This window comes from Spermophilus citellus (genome assembly GCF_964194105.1).
Source record: "Spermophilus citellus genome assembly, chromosome: 1".
NCBI classification, from domain to species: domain Eukaryota; kingdom Metazoa; phylum Chordata; class Mammalia; order Rodentia; family Sciuridae; genus Spermophilus; species Spermophilus citellus.
In genome coordinates this window covers 192,355,861-192,376,875 of record NC_138182.1, presented here as the reverse complement: position 1 = coordinate 192,376,875, position 21,015 = coordinate 192,355,861, and the positions used below count along the sequence as shown (strand labels likewise).

The 21,015-nt window shown below is 39.6% G+C and overlaps 1 protein-coding gene across 2 annotated transcripts in view; it reads left to right on the top strand.

Moving 5' to 3' along the window:
• Positions 1 to 1,548: 1,548 nt before the first annotated feature.
• KDM3B (lysine demethylase 3B) overlaps positions 1,549 to 21,015 on the top strand; it is a 78,646-nt gene continuing 59,179 nt past the window's right edge. The window contains exons 1-2 of one of the 2 annotated variants that reach the window (XM_081309386.1): positions 1,549 to 1,875; positions 20,528 to 20,695. In XM_081309386.1, the coding sequence (XP_081165512.1) occupies positions 1,684 to 1,875; positions 20,528 to 20,695 (360 nt within the window). In that variant the 5' untranslated portion in view covers positions 1,549 to 1,683. The remainder of the gene's footprint in view (positions 1,876 to 20,527; positions 20,696 to 21,015) is intronic. The other variant, XM_081309385.1, reaches the window with a different exon arrangement.

Genomic DNA, 21,015 nt, shown 5'->3' with positions numbered 1-21,015 from the left:
GCTAGGGCAAGCGCTCCACCACTGAGCTACAACTGCAGTCCTCCCCCCCCCCTTTTTTTTTCCTTTTTGTCTTGTTTTTGTTTTAGTTAATTTTGATAGAAAAGCTGCAAGGCAAAAAGGTCCTGTATGGATTCACCCTTGTTTTCCTCCTATGAACTACAATTTATGGTATGTGCTTTAAGTGGTGTCTCAGCCCCCAAAAAACATTCTCAGGCCTGAGGTTGACTGTGGAGATGGAAGTTACAAGGACGGGGAGAGAATGTTTTCTTGGTGCTCTATAGGGATAGTTCTAGAATGAGTTTCCTAGATGATTTTTATTTATGTATATATTTCTTGTCCCCCACCCCAGCCTTTGCTACAACAAAAGTAGGTCAAGGGTATAGACAAGGTTATGGAGTGGATAAAATGGGATAGGCACAGAAGACTTCAAGAAAGAACCAGCTACTTCTCTTACCTGTCTGTAGGGCAAATTCATGAAATAAGCCACTTTTAGAGCCATAGTCATATCTTATTACTAGACCCTTTTTCTGGTTTGTATATACTCAAGTCTCTTCATCTATGAGATCATGGAACATGCTAGTCTGACATTTACCAATATTAAATAATTGAGGTTCCCCAGTGCATTGTGAAAACCAATTGGTCAAAAATTTCCACATCTTCCCTTCTCTACAGCCTCCCTTTCTAATCAGAAGAAATCAATATCCTATACCATGTATTAGATTAATTCAGTTAGGAGTTAGGGCCCTCAGCCCCACTACTTCCACGGTAAGATGAAATGCTACTGAATCAGGGAAGAGAACCCCTTTACTGCTGGTCTCTTTCCAATTCCCAAAAATTTTAGTTGAGAAACACCTACACTTAATAACACTGGCAGACTGGGAAGGGACAGAAGGGCCATAGGCTCAAGACAAAATACCAAGATGTTGGAGGCACATTGGTTTTCAACCAATGCAAAGAATTACATTATCACATCCAATGAATATAGTATATGGGCTAACTGGAAAAGAACCAATGAAGTACTGGTACTATACAATGGGACATTATCATGCCATTGACCAATGAGAAGGAAGATATTGTGTACTATGGACCAATGAAGGGAACATTTCCTAAAAGATGACAGGGAGGGTAGCTTGTATTTTGAGGATAGGAAATCAATGGGGTATTAGGGACACTAACTTCTTAGCTGAAAACATTCATCTCCAGATACCTTGCCCTTCATCACCCCACCTCATTAAAAGTCTTTGGTATTTGAGGAGGGTAGCTAAAGCCTTCTCAGACATGGTCAGATAGGGGACCCCCTGATGGAAGACTGGGACCAGGGATGGTGCTAAGGGGTACTGACGGACCCGCCCACTACCCCCAGAGCAGAACCTGCAATTCCCCTCCCGGCCGCAGGGGGCACTGCAGGCCCCGGGGAGGTTGGGGCGGAGCGCTGCGAGGGGCCCGGAGCTGCCGCCCCGCTCCGGAGCGCGGGGGGCGCTGTGCGGGCCCCGGGTTGCGGCTCCGCTCCCGGCCACGGGGGGCGCTGCGCAGCGCCGGTGGTTGGTGGTGGCTGTTGGGGGGGGTGGGGGGGAGCGGCGGCCGCGGGTGGTGCGGAGGGAGGCCTTGCGGGCGGATCGGGCGCTAGGCTGCGAAGGTGGTGGGAGGCGGCGGGCGGGAGCGCAGGTCTGGCCGGCCCTGGCGATGGCGGACGCGGCGGCCTCCCCGGTGGGCAAGCGGCTGCTGCTTCTGTTCGCGGACACCGTGGCCTCAGCTTCAGCCTCGGCCCCCGCGGCGGCGGTGGCGAGCGGAGATCCGGGGCCTGCGCTGCGCACTCGGGCCTGGCGGGCCGGCACGGTGCGGGCCATGAGCGGGGCGGTGCCCCAGGACCTAGCGGTGAGTGGCGGTCGAGACGTGCACTCGAGGCCGGGGCTGCAGGGCCTGTGGGCGGCCTCCCCGGGGGCCTTTGTGAGGGGGCGGTGTGGTGGGGGTGACCCAGTTCCGCACCCCCGGATCTCCTTAGCGCCCCCCGCCGGCACTTCGGCACCCGGAGCTCTGGCCTGCATGGCTTCCGCGTCGGGGTGCGCGCCCCAGTTAACCCCCGGAGGGCGGCCTGGGTGCCAGGAGCTGCTGCTTTTAGCCGGCAGGCCCCGCCTCCTGAGCGACCCTTTGCTGGGCGTCCCCCCCCTCCACCCCGCAACACGCCTTCGGAGCAGGCTTTCGAACCTTGGTGCCGGGCTCCCGCAGAGTTCGGCCGGTGCTGCCGCTTTCCCCTAGAAAACGCGGACCTGTAATCCCCAGGTTCTCCCGGGAGACCTGCGCCCTGTTCCATTCCTCCCGGAGTCTCTAGTGGGGCGAGAAAGTGGGCAGTTGTAGGAAGGCAGTTTGAGCTGCTTGGGGCTTTTTTATCTGGCAGTTACTTCCTCGTCTGAGCCGTGCTGGGCCTGGCGCTCTTCAGAAAGACCAGCTCTCAGGACTGTTTAGAGGTCCCCTATCTTTGCGCTTCTGGGTGACAGGAGCTGCTGTTGTGGCTTTTTGATAAGTTTGAGATATGACTTAGTCGAATGGGGCTGCAGGGTGGTGCTTTTTTGCTCCCAGCTTGTCTGTTCCCCCAATCTTGAGAGGTTTTGTTTTGAAACTTTGTCGGGGCTTGGCTGCTTTTGCACGCTTGCCTTCATGTATTTTGTGATTAAAGTTGTTCAGCAAAAAACTTTGCCAGCATTGGGGACCATAATGTGTTAGTTTTGTTAATGTGGCGGCAAAATACTGTCTTTGAGTTTTAGTCAACCTCTATAGTTCCTCATTCTGATAGCGTAGCTCCAGCCTTCTCTGGTGAGATAAGGCTAAGAAAAATGGGGGCGGGAGAACTTTTTGGAATGTAAAGGATCAACAAGCCGAATGTAAATGTTGATGAATTTTCTTCTGCAGACCTTTTCTTCGCTCTAAACGGGAACTCATTTTGTGAGAGTGGGAGTAATGTTTCTGATGTTTTTCTATTGATCAACAGTGTTAAACTGTCTTTTATTATGATACACAAGCTTTATGGGTAGTTTTGCTTAGGTTTTGATTCTGCTTCTTGAGTTCCCTTGCTTTGATTTTTCTCCATGCCCTATAAGAAAGGCTGGTAGGGCATTTATGAAGCTTTAGTGGGGCGAATTTGTAAAAAGATACCAGGAATATAAGGGAGAGGGGGATCCATGGTTAAGACAGGAATTTGGATATAAATTCTTCTGTGCTTTCTTTAGAAGGTGACTGGGATGGGGGAGTGGTATGCTTCTTAGATTCAGTAATTCACCCTGGTAAGCAAAACGTACTTGAGTTCCACCCTTATGTACATTCTTTGACCAGAGGCGTCATCAGCTCTCTTTTCAGTTGGGATTTTATTTTCTAATTCTTCCAATGGTTGTTTCCTCCATCAGTTGAATTGCTAATGAGCTCTGCACCTGAAATGGCTGCCCATTCACTTTGTTGTTTGCTGGGCTCCCTAAGGGCAGAGGTGTTTGAAGCTCACTGAGATGCTGGACAACATCTAAGCTAAATACTGAATAATTTTACCACTGGGCACGTGGAACTGGGTTATCAATCCGTATAAAAAAAAAGCAAGGTGTTCTTACAAACTGTTGAGTTCTTATATGAGGCCATGAATTTAGAAGCAAAGGCAAGTTTGAGTTTTGGAAATACATTTGTGCTTGTCTTGTACATATATCCAAGGGGTGTTAATGAGAAAACAGCCATAACAAAACTCAGAGCCTTTTTATTTTATTTTAACCAGCTTGCTACCCAAGAATTGCTGTTATGTTGAGGTCCTATTAATGACAGTGACTAATAGAGGATCAGAACTAGCAGTTTTGTTTTCCTTTTTCATTGAAATTTCCTTTGGACCCTGGGCATGTGGACCTTTCCAATTTGCACCACACTCTGTAGTAAACACAACTATCTTCCAATCACAAGTGTTCTTCCTGTACTCAAGGGTGGAGTTTGCAGGCAGCTGCCTCACGATTGGACAGATTTTCTTTCAGTTATGTTTAAGATGTTTTCAGGCATGCTTGGTTTTGAGTAATACAAGGCAGGGCGCCCCCTGTTAAGGATGAGTAATTGAGGGTTGAATTGAAATGATTAAAAAACACACTTTTCAATTTTAATCTCCATTAATATCTTCTTCTAAATACTTTTTGATTCTAAAGTCATTCAAAATACTGATATATTTAAAGAAACCTTTATTGGGAAACAATACCAAACCCATGGGCTACCTTAAAATGTGATGTGAAAAAAGTTAATTCAGGATGCTGTTGGTTGGGTATTTTGTTGGTAATGTTCTTATAGGTGGCCCTCTTACCCATTAAATCTTTCCTGACAAATAACTATTAAGATTTTTAGCCAAAAATAGAAAAACACCCCCCACCCAGTGGAATAACAGCTTTGCTATTTAAATTAGGCCTTTTATGTTTAAAAAGAGAAAAGTCCTGTTGCAGAAATAAGTTTCATGGATTTTTATGCATTTATCCCTGGTTCTTCTCTAAACCAGTTGTCCAGTTTGTGTTTCTAAGTCATTTATTGATTGAGGTAAGTCGTGTAGACCTTGTGAGGTACAACAGCTAAAACAGACAACAATCCCCCTCTCCCCCCCCAAAAAAAACCAAAAAAACAAAAAACATGGATTTAATTTTTTTTTTAGTTGTAGTTGGACACGATACCTTTATTTTATTTATTTATTTTTATGTGGTGCTGAGGATCGAACCTAGGGCCTCACTAGGTGAGTGCTCTTCTGCTGAGCCACAACCCCAGCCCCTGAATTTTCCTTTTTGTTGATATAAAAACAAAACTTGCTATTTGCAGAGTGTTAAATGGTTATTCACATGAAAATTCATCAGTCTCCATCTCTATATGCCCTCCTTTGCTAAAAAGGGTAAGTTATCTTTACTAGTCTTTCTTAATACTTATACAAAATATGAAAACATCTGTATACAAAATATTGCTTTTTTTTTCTTTTAAATGATACCTTCCTGTACCATATCTGCAGGCTGCTTTTTGTTTTTCCTTTCATTTTATTTTTTTTTAGTTGTTGATGGACCTTTATTTTATTTACTTATTTATATGTTGTGCTGAGAATCAAATCCAGTGCCTCACACATGCTAGGCAAGTGCTCTACCACTGAACCACAACCCCAGCCCTTGTTTTTTTTTTTTTTTTTAATATTTATTTTTTAGATGTAGTTGTTAATACCTTTATTTTTTTATGTGGTGCTGAGGATTGAACCCAGGGCCTTGAATGCGCTAGGCGAGCGCTCTACTGCTGAGCCACAACCTCAGCACCCCCAGCCCTTATTTTTCCTTCTTAATTTAACATTATACCATAGGCATTTATAGTGACATACTTTAACCATCACCCCCAAGTCCACCTACCCGCCCCCACCTCAGGAATCCAGGGCCTCTCAAGTGAGAGGAAAGTACTCTATATAGTGAGCAATGCCAAAAACATTTTTGATAAGTTCTTTATATTCCATAGAAAGGATGTACCATAACTTACTTATTCTTCCTTTTGGCAAACATTCAAGTTATTTAAAAGTTTTTTTGGGGCACTAAAAACAATAGTACCATTAATATACTTGTACATATAGCTTTAAGTGATCTAGGTTTCCTTTTGTATTTTGGACATCCACATTTGGGACTGTTAGGTTGAATATATGTGTTTTGATGTTGTTTTGCCTCTTTTGTTTTGTTTTCCTTTTGTAGTACTAGGTTTTGAACCCAGGTGCTCTATTCTACCACTACCCCAGTTCTTTTTTTTTTTTTTTAATTTTTTAAAATTTTGAGATGAGCTCTCACTAAGTTGCTGAGGCTAGAATTGAACTTGTGATCCTCCTGCCTCTGCCACCTGAAACACTGATATTACAGGTGTGTACTATTGTGCCTGGCCAAAAATGTCTTTTTCTTTTTTCTTTTCCTGTTGTGTGTGTCTGTGCACATGCACATGCATGCTCATGCACATTGTTAGGGATTAAACCAGGGCCTCCTGCATGTTGGGTAAGTACTCTACCATTGAGCTGTGCCTCCAGCCCTGTATTACAGCTTATTTTCCTACGCATAATAACATTTCAGCCTCACCAACAGCAAGTGTATATACTGTTTCCTTCACCGGTATCATCAGTCTTTTTCATTTTTGCCAGTCTGATAAGTGAAAATAGTATCTAGCATTTTCATGACTACTGTTTTTTTTTTCCCCTCTGAGTATTAACTTTTTATGTTTCTTTTTTTTCTATTTTTAAGCTATTTATGTGTATCTTTTGACCATTTGAGAAAATGTAGATTGTCCTATCACTTTATCAGTTCTGGCATGGATTAAATTACCTGTCTATAGAGTGTTATACTTATTTTGTCTCAGTTGTCTTTTGACTTTGTTTATCGGTTTCTTTTCATTCAAAAGTCTTTTTCTTATGCCAGATTTTTTTTATTTGTTCTTTTTAGAGATACATGACAGTAGAGTGTATTTTGACATATTATACATACATGGAGTGTACTGAGGATCCCATTGTTCTGGTGAAAATATAGTTCTTATTCATCAGAACAATATGCTTGGAAAGGACTTCTCCATGTTAAATTTTTATATTCTTTGTGTATGTGGTGCTGGGGATTGAATCCAGGGCCTCTTGCATGCTAAGCAGGTGCTCTACCACTGAGCTATATTCCTGGCCCTTTTTACATTTTATTATATTGAGACAGTGCTTCACAAAGTTGCCCAGATTGGCCTTGGCCTTTCAAATCCCTCTGCCTCAGTCTTCGAAGTAGCTGGGATTACAGGCATGCACCAAAATGCCCATTTTAGAACTCTTCTTCAAATTTCCTAATAATTTCATTTATTTTTATCTTTGGATCTTTGATCCATCTGGAATCTTGTTTTAGTTGGCATGTGAAAAGGGGGATAACTTTTTTTATTCCTACTAAGTAACCAATTGTGTCAGCACTAGTTTTTATTAAATCTTTCTTGCTGTGTGGTAGAATTAAATGATGCTATAAGTGCAGCATTGATTTGTTTTGAATGTGTAACATAGATATCTAGAACTTGAAAGAGCAAGTGGAAGTATATCTGCCTTAATTTTTTATCCCTTAATCTTTCATCTCCATTTCAGAGGAAGGGGGACTCTAAAATATTCCTTTCCTTTGATTGGAGATAATGCAATGATTGTAGCAGTGTTCAGGCTAGTACTGTGTTACTTCTGTCTGGAAGTTTTCCAAGAGGAATGAAAGTGTATCTGCCTTATTTTTTTACATCAACCTTTCACTTTGTCTCAGGGTGTAGAATAGGTAGACTCCAAAATACCTGTCTACCTTGTTTCTAAGTAATGTAATTATAATCATATACCATATTTCTAGTGTACAATCCATTCTTTATTTTCTACCTATGTTCAAGCCTAGAATTTCAGACCTAATCGAAATGGAGTTTGTGGCTTTTAAAATGGTTATCTTTAAGTGTCCTTTTTTTTACCATTTCAAAAGTTAAATAAAAATATGAGTGCTATACAAGGCCTGGGGTTTGATTCCCCAGCCCCCCCCATATACACATACACACAAAAACATATTTGATGTCATGACATCTTATGCTGTTTTTTATGGCTTATAGAACTTTAAATAAAAATGATTGTACTTATTTGATGATAAGAATGTATACTATTCAATTGTCACTTCCTCTAAGCACATGTATCTTAACTCTAATTTTTTTTCTTAATTATTTTTGAGATAGATTCTCACTGTGTTGCCCAAGCTAGTCTCTGATCTACTAGGCTCAAGGGATCCCCCTGATTCAGTCTTTTGAGTAGCTGGGAGTATAGGGTGTGCTACCACGCCTGACAAAGTTCATTTTAAAAAAAAATATGGTTTTTGTTGTTGTTGTTGTTTGTACTAGAGACTGAACCCAGGGGAGCTTTACTAATGATCAACATCCCCAGCTTTTTTTTTTTTTTTTTACTTTGAGACAGGGTCTCACTAAGTTGCTGAGGTTGGCCTCAAACTTGGAAGTCCTCCTGCCTAAGCCTCCTAAGTTGCTAGCATTACAAGCATGTGTTCCCAGGTTTGGCTTTTATGTGTGGTTTTTAATAACTCATGTCTTTTTAATTTTTATTTTTTGGGGTGCTGGGGATTGAGCCCAGGGCTTTGTACCAACCACACACTCTACCACTGAAGCCCCAGCCACTAAAAGCTCTATCTTAATTTATCTCTGCATTCTTCTTCAGGGCTATACAGTATGTACACCAATGATCACACTATTACATTCTCTCTTTTTACTACACAGTCAGGTTTTTCCTCTTAATTATCCATTTGTTTATAAGAACTTGCTTCACTAACTTCCCACCTGCCTAGGGCTCATTCCCTAGTATACTACTTTTACTTGTTTGCTTCTCATTCCAACCTTTTCTGGTTGATTTTGTTTTTCCTCTATAAACAAATGGTAGGTAAGAAACATGACATTTTCTGTTGGTGATTTTCTTAACAGCTGGGGTGGGTTCCTGTAGGCTTTGCTTCCTCAAGGCCTAGGGGACATAACACCTGTTGTTGCTTCTCAGTTTTCCATTGCTTTTGACAGATTAGTTTTTTGTTTTTCGTTTTTTAAGTTGTAGATGGACCTTTATTTTGTTTATTTATTTTTATGTGGTGCTGAGACATGAACCCAGTGCCTCACACATACAAGGCAAGAGCTCTACCGCTGAGCCACAATCCCAGCCCCTGGATTGGTGATTTTTAAACCCTCCCAAATCTGCCATCCACCCTTACTGCCAAAATATAAAAAATGTGCCTGGTTGGTTGGTTGTTTATTTATTTATTTATTGGTACTGGGGATTGAACCCAGGGACACTTAATCACTGAGCTACATCGCTAGCCCTTTTTTTAAATTTTGAGACAGGATATCACTAAGTTTCTGAGACTAGCCTGGAATTACCATCCTCCTGCCTCAATCTTCCAGGATGCTAGGATTATAAGCGTGCAACACCATGCCCAGCTCTTCCTAAGTTTTTAGCAGTGACTTTCTACTGCTGGTTGTTTAGGTGTGACTTCTCTCAATTTTGCAAGAGCAGAAACTCGTGTGTGTGTGTGTGTGTGTGTGTGTGTGTGTCTGTGTGTGTGTCTGTGTGTGTGTCTGTGTGTCTGTGGAAGTAATAAGGCTCTAGGGGACAGACTCACTAACCAAACCCTCTGGAGACTAAATCAAAAATCCATATGCAGAGTTATTAATTTTCAGTGGGAGATATATCTATACAGAGACCTGCATGAGAGCTCACACCTGTTCTACTCGAGACAAATTATAGATAAGAAGTATCCTTGGTGTGCAAAGAGTCAGGGGAGGGAAAATTGGGTGTGGCAAAAAGGATATTTACAGCAGCAGCCCTAATTTGGTGATTCTCCACTTTCCTAGTACTTTTGGGCTTCCATTGCTTTACCATTTGCTTTTAATGTAGTCATCCACTGAAATCCCACGAAGAGGAAGAAACCCTGCCCATCCTTCCAGTCTGTCCATTTTAGGAGCTGCTGCCTCTATAAAGTCTTTCTGAGTCCTCACCATATTGTTTTTATTCTTTGCTCCTTTAGCACACTTTTGGACTATTATTTTAGTTTTTATTGTTGTAGCTGTATAGCAAGAGAAATAGCTTGCTTATTTCTTATATAGATTGAAAGTTCCTGGAAGACAGAGAACACCTGAATTTTTCTATTACTATTTTATAAGGCCTTCTCTGACCACCCTATCTAAAAAAATAAAATATTTAGAAGCCTATATTCAGTTTACATTCACTTCTGATTTTTTATGGAATTCTACACCATGGCCCTGAAAATAAGGTATTTGTAATTAGTCCTTTTTTTTTTTTCCTTTTACATACTTTTATTAATATATAGACTTAGCAACTAATTTTGTCTTGGTGTTATTGGAGCAGGTTTGGGACTCCAACCCAAGCTACATTGTCTCTTGTTTTTTGTGATTTACATCTGGATTGTTTTCTTAGATTGGAAGCATTTGATATTTTATATTTCTGATTCTAAAGTAATACCTGCCTATTATACAAAATGTATAAGTCTTTTCTTTTTTAACTTTATTTCTTTATGTGGTGCTGAGGATTGAACCAACCCAGTACCTTATACATGCTAGGCAAACACTCTACCACTAAGCCACAACCCCAGACCCACAAAGGGTAGAAATCATTTTAACAATATTATGAAGAAGGGGGGGGGGAAACTAGACCCTGTAGTCTCACAACCTATTAGGAACTACTGTTTATATTTTGATATATGATCTAATCTTATTTCTGAAGTCCTTGGTGAAGGCTCCATCCCAGGTGATTCCAACAGACCATGCTTTGCAACCTTTCCCAATGTGACTGGTAATCAAAAAAACAGCAGAGATGAAAGGCAAGAAAAGAGTTTTTAAGCTGTGTGGCTGCACCTGAGGTTTTATAGAAAAAGGGAAGAAAGGCAAGTTTGGGGGGCTTGAATGCCTGAGGCATTTATATTGATGGTATAATTGGTTTTTCTTGGTTATTCCTGGTCTGACTGATCTTTCTCATCAATGCTTGATGGGGTGATTTGATTTGCATCCTGGGATGATTGCTCCTCAGGGGTGCAGACTCATTTTAGGGTGATCTGTTTCTGGGAGGCTTGCTGTAGCTTGGGGATGGTTTCTATTCCTCATCTTGTAGGTGCTTATCAACAAGACTATAATTCCTGGAATCCAAGGTGTAACTGTAGAAGAAAGGGCCTCAGAAGGAAAAATGTATAAAAGGCAACTGGAGTTAGAAAAGGACAAAATGGAGTTGGTTAGGTCAGTGACTAGGTCCTCCTTCAATCTTTTTTTTTAATTTTAGAAAAAATATAGTTGAATTCATACTGCATTTTTTTTTAAAGAGAGATTTTTTAAAATATTTTATTTTTATTTTTCGGTGGACACAATATCTTTATTTTATTTATTTTTTTATGTGGTGCTGAGGATTGAACCCAGCGCCCTATGCATGCCAGGCGAGCACCCTACTGCTTGAGCCACATCCCCAGCCCCTCATACTGCATTTTTTAATTTAGATATTTGCTTTTCATTTAATGTGGCAATTATTTTTATTATCAAAAACTTAGTTTATGGTGATTTTAACTTTCTTGGTGTTTTTCTCAATTTTTCACAAATATTATATTGCTTTCATGAAAGTAAAACAATAAATGCTCTGTAAGAATATCTTATGGCTTCAGGCATGGTGGTGCACACCTGTAATTCCAGCAACTTGGGAGGCTAAAGCAGGATGATCACAAATTGGAGGCCAGTCTCAGTAAACTGGTGAAATCCTGTTTAAAAAAAAAAATATATAAAAAAGAGGCTAGTGATGTAATTCAGTGGTAAAACGCCCCTGGATTCAATCCCCAGTACCAAAAAATATATCTTGTGGCTGAGCATAGTGGATACTCAGGATTCTAAGGCAGGATAATGCTAGTGCCCAGAAATTCAAGGCCAGCCCATTGCAACGTACGACATTCGAAAAAGCAAAAACCAAAAATCTTATGAATGTATTTTTTGGCTCAGTGATTTAACTTTCTCTTTCATTAAATATTGAAGTTATTTCAGATTTTAGGCTTTCTTAATAAGGTGATGATGAATGTTTTTGTGAGTAAGGTCTTTTTATGGATTATTTCATAGAATTATTTTTTAAGTTATACCAATTTATATCCTTACTAATACTGTCAATTTGTTTAAGGAATGAGTATTTTTATCAGGGGCCTATGTTCTGCTAGGCATTTAACAGCTTTATTTATGTAATCCCTATAGACATCTTTTGAGGTCCTTATTGTCTCTATTTATAGGCAAAGGAGGTGAGGCTCAAAGAGTCTAATGTAGCCAGGTCATGCTGGCACACAGCTGTAATCCCAGCTGCTCAGGAGGCTGAAGCAGGAGGATCACAAGTTCACAGCCAGCCTCAGCAATTTAGTGAGGCCCTAACCCTAACTTGGCAAGATCCTGTTTCAAAATAAAAAGGACTGGGGATGTGGCTCAGTGCTTAAGCACCCCTGGATTCAATCCCCAGTACCAAAAAAAAAAAAAAAAAAAAGCTAATGTAACTTACTTTAGGCTACACAGGTAATGGAGGAGTTGAGATGTAAATCCAGATCTTTATGATTCCACAGCCTCTAAATCGCTATACATGTTTGAATTTTTATTCAGATTATCACTACTATACCTAGCTACTTTACTTTTAATTTCTTTAGGCTGTTAGAAAATAGGCAGGGGCAAAGAAGAGGGGTAATTGGGATAGTTTGGTAGAAAGTGCTTTACCAAAGGCACTCTAAAGAGAATAAATATTATTGAAAATAATAATATTCTAGACATGTATCATTCCCCATTTTGGTTGTCAAGATATCCCACAGATTTTGAAAATCATTTGTAACAGTTCATGCTTTTTTTAGCTTTTTTTTTTTTTTTAAGAAAATTGGAGAAGTTAGAAACCTCAAAAGTTCATCTCCATTGCCTTATCCTCTGACAATCATTGCTAATACTGTTGTTTTTATCTCTTAATTTCTCAAATATACTTTTCATTCCTATAGTTTTATTTAGTCTCTTTCTTTCTTTTTTTTTTTTTTTTTTTTTTTGTACCAGGGATTGACTCAGGGACACTTAACAGCTGAGCCACATCCCAGCCTTTTTTTTTTTTTTTTTTTTTTGAGACAGGGTCTCTATAAGCCTCGCTAAATTGCTGAGGCTGGCTTTAAACTTGAGATCTCTTGCCTTAGCATCTGAGCTGCTGTGATTACAGGCCTGCATCACCATGCCTCACTAATTTCATCCTTAAAAAAAAAGTTAATTATATAACTAATATATAATACACAGGTTAAAGAGGAAAAGAAATAAGGCCTGAAATACTGTTAACCATTCCATTCCAATCCTCCTCTTCCCTATAATTTCCTCAACCCGGATAGTCTGCAACTTGCTTTTTTCTCCAAGTATCTTGAAAATCTTTTTATGTTAGTTTGTTAGACAAATCAATCAATTGATATCTCTCTCCCTCTCCCTCTCTCTCTCTCTGTCTCTCTCTCCCCTGCACCACCTCCTTCCCTCCCCCGCCTTCCTCCTCTCTCTTTTCAGCACTGGGGGTTGAACCCAGGGCCTCACACATGTTAGGCAAGTGCTTTATTACTCTGGCTCAATAGATGTAATTTTTGAAAACTCTGTGTTATTTATTCCATAGTATTGGTTGTATTTTTTTAATTCATTCGTTTAATTATGAATTGCTTTGTAATTTCATTTTGATTTCCTATTTAAACTGAGGGTTGAGAAGTTTATTCCCCAGGTGGCATTATCTTCATAAAATATTTTTTCCCATAATTTTAAAACCATCAGTGAAACCATCAGTGGCTCTTTCAAGCTCTATAATGGGCATCATATACTCAGAGACCTCCAGTGACTCACAAAGAATTGAGTGACAGACCAAAAGGTGTAGTGGGACTGACAGTTGGTAGAGAGTGTAGAAATTGCCTAAAGATGTTAAAATGCACTTTAAAAACAAAACAGAAAAACATTGATGACCAAATAAGAAACTTTTGCCAACAAGTTTCTCCTCCTCCTCCTCCTCCTCCCCCTCCCCCTCCTTCCCCTCCTCCCCCCTCCCCCTTCCTCCCTCCCCCCCTACCCCCTTCCCCCCTTCCCCCACCATACTGTGGATTGAACCTGGGATGATCTACCACTGAGCTACATCCCCAGCCCTTGTTATTTTGTATTTCAAGATAGGGTCTTACTGAGTTGCCCAGACTGGCCTCGAATTTGTGATCCTCCTGCCTCAGCTTTCTGAGGGTGCCAACAAATTTCAGTTTGTTATCCATTAGTGTACTACAGAGCCCTTTTACAGCTTACTTACTAGCCACCTTCCTTTTCTCCCAGAACAAACTATCTTTTATGTTTCTCTGCCTTTGTCTGTGCTGGAAAATCTTTCCCTCCTTCTCTGCTAGAAGAATACAGCTTGTCCTTTAAGACTTGCTAGCATACTCCTACCTCTTCTGTGAAACTGTTTTGAGTTGCCCAAGACAGATGTCAGTCTAGCCTAATGGCAGTTTAGATCTTTATTACTGCTTTTGATTACATAGCTTTGTAAGAATTTCTGTACCTCTCTTAACTCATTTGGGGTGAGTCCCTCTTGGCGCATATGCTACCTTATTTGCCTTGATATTCTTAGGCTTGGCAAGTGCACACATATAAGGGGCATTCTGTTTTTATTGAGTGAGTGAATAAATAAATAATCTTACTAACGGTAGTAAGAATGACCTTGTGGAAAGCCAGAATCCAAACTCATGGCTACATGACAAACATGAAGTCCTATATTGCTCAGATTACTAATTCCAGATTTTATCAAAAATAAAGGTAATTTATTTGATTAAAAAAAAAAAGGCTGGGATGAGGCTCAGTTGTAGAGTACTTGCCTAGCATGCTTGAGGCTTTGGGTTCCATCCCAAGCATAGGGGGATAGGAGTATAGGCACAGCTTTATTTCAATGTTGATAAAATTAATATAAATCACATATAGACCTTAAAGGGAAATTTGAAAGCACGAGTTTTAATACTAACTCACCTTAACTCATGAAATACTTCACGCCTAATCCTTGGGTTCTATCGTATGTATAGTACTATTTGCTACTTTTATTCAGACTTGTAAAAATCATCTCAAACTGTGTTTGTCCTATTCTATTATCCATCTCCCTGGTCATCTCTGGCTGAACATTATTTTATATCCTTTCTACTTGTCCTGTATCCTAACCTTCTACCATTTTGAGGGTTTGTGTTCTATTTGCTTTAATTTAAAATGTTTCTTTACCTTCTGTTTTCCAACTCCTTTTATTTCTTTAACTGGGAAGAAAGGTATAATACTAGAGAGCCAGAAATCAGTCTTACTTACATGTTTACAAGTATCCATGGTCCACATTGTTCACAAAACAGATTCTTATCATTATCCTAGAGCAATTGCTTGATCCCATAATGTATAGTACATGGTTATTGTCAGTTTTTAATAAACCCTTATTCCACATCCTTTGTCCAGGCAGTTTGAGATAATTGCTTTCAAATTAAGTGAAACATTTCCTGATGTTTTCATATGTCATGATAGAATTCTGTGTTTAAGTTCTATGTGGTTTTTTTGTTTGTTTTTGAGCAGGGTCTTGCTGAGTTGCTGAGGCTGACTTTGAACTTGCTAGCCTCCTACCTAAGCTGCCTGAGTTGCTGGGATTATAGATGTGTACTACCATACCTGGCTGGAATTGAAAAATGGTACTAGGAATTGAACCCAGGAGCTCTTAACCACTGAGCCCTTGGATTATAGTTATGTGCCGCTGTTCCCAGTTTATTTTTTGAGACAGGGTGTCTCCAAGGTCCCAAGGCTGGACTTTTATTTGCATTCCTCCTGCCTCTTCTGTCTTCGGAGGGACTGGGATTATAGGTATCTGCCACCTTACGTGGATTCTATGTTGAGTTTTAAAGTGGTTGATAGATTAGAACTCCAGAATGACACCTACCTGTCAGTTACTATAGAGCCTCAACCTCTGGTTTTCTGAGTGATGCCTGAAAAATATCATTGTCCCTCAAGGTTAGATCCAGCCTAGGCACTGAATAGTCTATGCTCCTTTGCGTGGCTTTTCAAGTTCTTTTCTGTCCTCCAGCAGTTGCTACCTCCTGCCATCAGTTTGTCTTCATCTAGTCTCTGGTTCAAAAATCCAAGTCATTTTTTTAAAAATTTCATTTAATTTTTAAATTAATTAATTATTTTTTTGCACTGGGGGTTAAACCCAGGGGCACTTTACCACTAAGCTACATCCTCAGACCTCTTATTTTTTGAGACAGGGTCTCACTAAATTGCTTAGGGCCTTGCTGAATTTCTGAGGCTGGTCTAGAACTTCTGATCCTCCTGTCTCAGCCTCCCCAGCCACTGGGATTACAGGTGTGTGCCACCACGTCATTTTTAAATTCTCCCTTCTATGTAGGCCAACCACCAAGCTTTGTAATAAGGCTCATGGATTCTTACAAACCTGAGTCACTTCCATCTTTGTCTATCCCCACTCTAGATCACATAAGAACACCTGCTCTGCCCTGCCCCACCCAGCCCACAAATGCTTAACCTTTTAATTGCAGTTGTATTGGCTTCCACACTCACAATTTTTTAAAAATATTTTTTATTTGTGCATTATAGTTATAAATGATATTGGGGTTTATTTTGACATGATTAATACAAGTATGGTATATAATTTGCTCCATTCAGTCCCCAGTACTTCCTTTACTCTTCCTTCCTCACTCCCTTGTTCCCTTTCCTCTATACTACTTGTCTTTCTTCTATTTATTTATAGTTTTTTTTAAATTAGTGCATTACAGATACACATAAAGCTGAAATTTATTGTGATATATTCATATGTGTACATAGCATAGTTTTATTACACTGAATTGTTTTTGTTTTTAAAGAGATGGGATCTTGCTATGTTGCCAAGCTCTTGGGCTCAAACAATTATTCTGCTTCAGACTCTTTCATATCTGGGGCCACAGGCTTGTGTCATTGTATCTAACTGTAGTCCCAGTTTTTAGTTTGTGTTGTTTGTTTTGCAGTACTGGGGATTGAGTCCAGGGGTGCTCTACCACAGAACTATAGCCCTTTTTTTTTTTTTTTTTGGTACTGGGGATTGTACCCAGGGGCATATAACTACGTAGCTGCATTCCCAGCCCTTATTTATTTTTTATTTTGACAAGATCTAGCTAAATTGCTGAGGCTGGCTTTAAACTTGCAATCCTCCTTCCTCAGCCTCCTGAGCCCCTGAGATTACAGGCCTGAGTCACCAAGTCCAGCACCTTCCCTTTTTTGAGATAGTCTGGCTAAATTTCCCAGGCTAACCTTGAATTTGTGATTCTCCTGCCTCCTGAGTAGCAGAGGTTACACGCATGTGTGATTGTGCCCTAACCCATGGCCTCAGTTTTTATCTCAGTATTCAGGTATTTTCCATATCAACTCCTAATTTTTTTTAAATTTTATTTCCCCGCCACAGTGCTATGTAGTTCCTGGCTATCCTAGAACTTTACCAAGGCTTTGGTTGGCCTCAAACCCTACCAGTCCCTCTGCATACCTGAAATGATTTCTTTACCTCTAAAGCCCACCATACTTTATTTTTATTTATCTTATGTCATATTATTGCCCCAAAAGAGCTTTATAGTTGACTAAAGTGCATTTGAATCTGTTTTATTTAATTTTCACAACAGTCTATTAGGTAAGATAAGACAGTGTCTTATCACAAGTGAGGAAAACTAAGCCAAGATATGATGAGGGAATAGTAAGTTGCCCAAGTTTTGCAGTTAGTAAAGCATGGCACTAAGACTCATCCATGTCTCCTGTGCATAAGCCCTAAGCTTTATATAATATGCTTCTACTACCTTTCTGAGTGTCTGAATCTGAATGTGCACATAAATATAAGTTTGAATATTTCTCTCTTTCCAATTGACTGTTAGCTATTTGAAGGTAGGTACTATGCCTTATTCCCCTAGAATATATATGTGTATATACGAGTGAGCATGTTCATGTCCAGTTCAGTGTTCTCTTTCTCTGAAAAATCAGCCTTCCCCTGAGTCGTGCTTCCCCATTATTTTTTTTAAGTAGATAGGAAACTTACTTGGTGTACAATAAATAATAAAACTACTATTTTATATAATGAATTTAACTTTTGATCTTTTCATTAATATACTTCAATTTACAAGGTATCTGAAGAAATTGATTAAAAGCTAGGCTACTGAGCTATCATTCTACATTTTCAAGTATTATAAATATCATGAATTTCTCATAACTTTATAATTTTTATGTTAGTTGCATGAGAACATACCACAAAAGCTATTATGAGGGCTGAGGATACAGATTAGTTGGTAGAGTGCTTGCCTTGCATGCACAAGGCCCTGGGTATTTCAATCCCCAGCACACCACACACACACAAAGCTATTATGAATAGAGTAAAAAAAAATTCCATTTTTTATTATGGGGAAGTACACAATATTTTCATAACCATTTTAATGGATTTAAATTTTATTATATCACATTTATTTATTTATTTATTTTTGTGCTGGAAATTGAACTCAGGGGCACTTGACCACTCAGCCACATCCCCAGCCTATTTTGTATTTTATTCTTTTATTTAAAGACAGGGTCTCACTGAGTTGCTTAGCACCTCACTTTTGCTGAGGCTGGCTGTGAATGCGGGATCCTCCTGCGTCCACCTCCTGAGCCTCTGGGACCACAGCCATGCGCCACTACACCTGGCTATCTACATATATTTTAAATGGAGGACTGAGGCTATAGCTCATTGGTGAGCACTTGCCTATTATGTGTGAGGCCCTGGGTTTGATCCCCAGCATTGAAAGCAAAAGAAAAAAAACGTTGGTTGAATTTTTGCCCACTGTGGTTGTATATTCCTTAGCCAGCCAGGAGGTTAGGGCAGGTGGATCACGAGTTCCACGCTAGCCTGGACAATGAATTTAGTTGCAATGAAAAGGGGAGGAGGGATGGGGATGTTTCTGTGGTTGAGAGCCCCTGAGTTGAATCTCCATTGCTGTCCTTGTTTTTGTTTTTGTTTCCAGTACTGGGGATTGAACCCAAGAGCACTTTAACACCAAACTACATCCCCAGTCTGTTTTATTTTTTATTTTGAGATACAATCTCAATAAGTTGCTGAGACTGGCCTGAAATTTGTGATCCTTCAGCCTCAGATTCCTGAATTGCTGGGATTGCAGATGTGTTTGTGTATACCACTGCTTCCACAACCAGCAAAAAAAAAAAAAAAAAAAGGAAAGAAAGAAAAAGAAAAAAATGAAAACTGCTAATACATAGACATACAAGACCTCTAGTATTATCCATCTACAGGCAATGCTTGGTGCTCCTAATACTTGCAGATCCTCTTTGGTAACTCCAAGTTGCCAGTTGGGATCCATATCTGCAGGGATTCTGATATTATTCTGAATCACTCAGTGTTACCATAGGAAATTTCATGTGAGAAATTTCTTACAGAGCCAAGTAGTTGAAATAGCTTTGCTCCCCTGAATAATTGCTTTTTGAATGATTTCTTTTTGAATAACTTGGCTTGCAACTGAGCTTGTCTCCTTTTTCACATTGGTATTTGGGAAGCTCAGAACCAAATATGTCACTCAGTTGTAGCAATTGTATTGATCTTTTCTGCATGATAAAGTTTTTCCACTTTGATAGTGACTTCCCATTGTCATTTTCTTGGCTGTAATTTTTAAATTTATCTTTCATCATTTTAGTGCATGTATTTCCCAAAAGCCATCTAAAATTCTTTAAAGGTGAATCAGGAGATAAATAAATCTCTAGCCCTTCATTTGTTACCATGTTTGGCACTGGACATATCTATTTTATATAGTGATGCCTACATGTGTATGTCTTGCTCTTCATACTGTGTTTAATTACATTCAGAAGTAATTAGAAAAATGTAGTCTCAGGCTGGGGTTGTGGCTCAGAGGTAGAGCACTTGCCTAGCATGCTTAAGGCACTGGGTTTGATCCTCAGCACCACATAAAATAAAATAAAGATATTGTGTCCACCTATAACTAAAAAATAAATATTAAAAAAAGAAAAATGTACTTTCATTTGCTACAAATCACTTCCAAGAACTCTTCACAGTATCAATTAAACATATCTTGAGAAGTAGAGTATACATCTATTCAGGAAGGAAGCAAAACATTGTGACTACCGCACACCTTGGCTAGCATTTAGAGATTATTGCTGGCAGTAACACTTAATAAATCCACAGGTGGGTGTGGGAAGACAACTTCTTTTTCTTTCATTGCCTATCCTTTTGAAATTTGTACCATACATTTGTATACATACATCACCTATTCAAAAAACTAATAAAATAATTTCTCAGTCATCTTTAGTAGAAGTACTAAAAAGTTCTCTTTCTATTAGACTATGAGCACTTGGAGACTAGGAAGTGTGTGAGATTCATCTCAGCATTCCTGAACCTAGCACAGTACTTTACACATAGTAAGCCCCCAGCTAATGTGTGTAGATATGAATTGGTAAATGAAAATTGCAAGTTTCAGTAGGGACATGACCAGAAATTACTAAAGAATTGTGTGTATAACTCATGCCCCTTTTAACTCTGTACACCTGTTTTAGAATGAGGCTGAAACTAGCTTCCTGGCTTTGAAGTAACATCTTTTTTTTTTTTTTTTTTTTTTTTTTTGGTGCTATGGATTGAATTCAGGAACACCTGATCACTGAGCCACATCCCCATCCCTTTTTGTATTATATTTAGAGACAGAGTCTCACTAAGTTCCTTTTGCTAAGGCTGGCTTTGAACCTGCGATTTTCCTGCTTCAGCCTCCCAAGCTGCTAGGATTACAGGCGTGCACTACCACACCCTGCTGTAACTTAATTTTTATTGGTGCCCTTTAAAATAACTTTAAAAAAGTTATTTTTCCCAGTCACTTGTTCAAAGTTGTTTTGTTTATGTGTTACAGTATGGGATTTCGTCAAATGTATCTTCCAAGCTACTTTTTATTTTTTCTTGCAGATCTTTGTAGAATTTGATGGCTGTAACTGGAAGCAACACTCCTGGGTTAAAGTTCATGCTGAAGAAGTTATTGTGCTTTTGCTGGAAGGGTCACTTGTATGGGCACCCCGGAATGACCCAGTCCTTTTGCAGGGCACTCGAGTCTCAATTGCACAGTGGCCAGCCCTGGTGAGTAGTTTTTGTTATTATTTTTTTATTTGGTCCTAGGGCTTAATTCCAGAGTCTAACTCATGCTAGCCAAGATCTCTACTAATGAGCCATACCTGTAGCCCCCAAATCCTGCTACTACCTCAGGTCTGCCAGGGTACTTGTTAGGCAAGTGATTTCACTGAGCTATATATACCCTTGGTCCCTGAGTGGCCCCTATTGGGTAGGAACATATTTGAGCTTTCCTAACATAAAAATTAAGAGAGAGCTTTTTTCTTCTGTGTTCTCCAAAACACTCTGTTAGATAATATTTGATACTGTTTATCTCTAAATAATTTTTT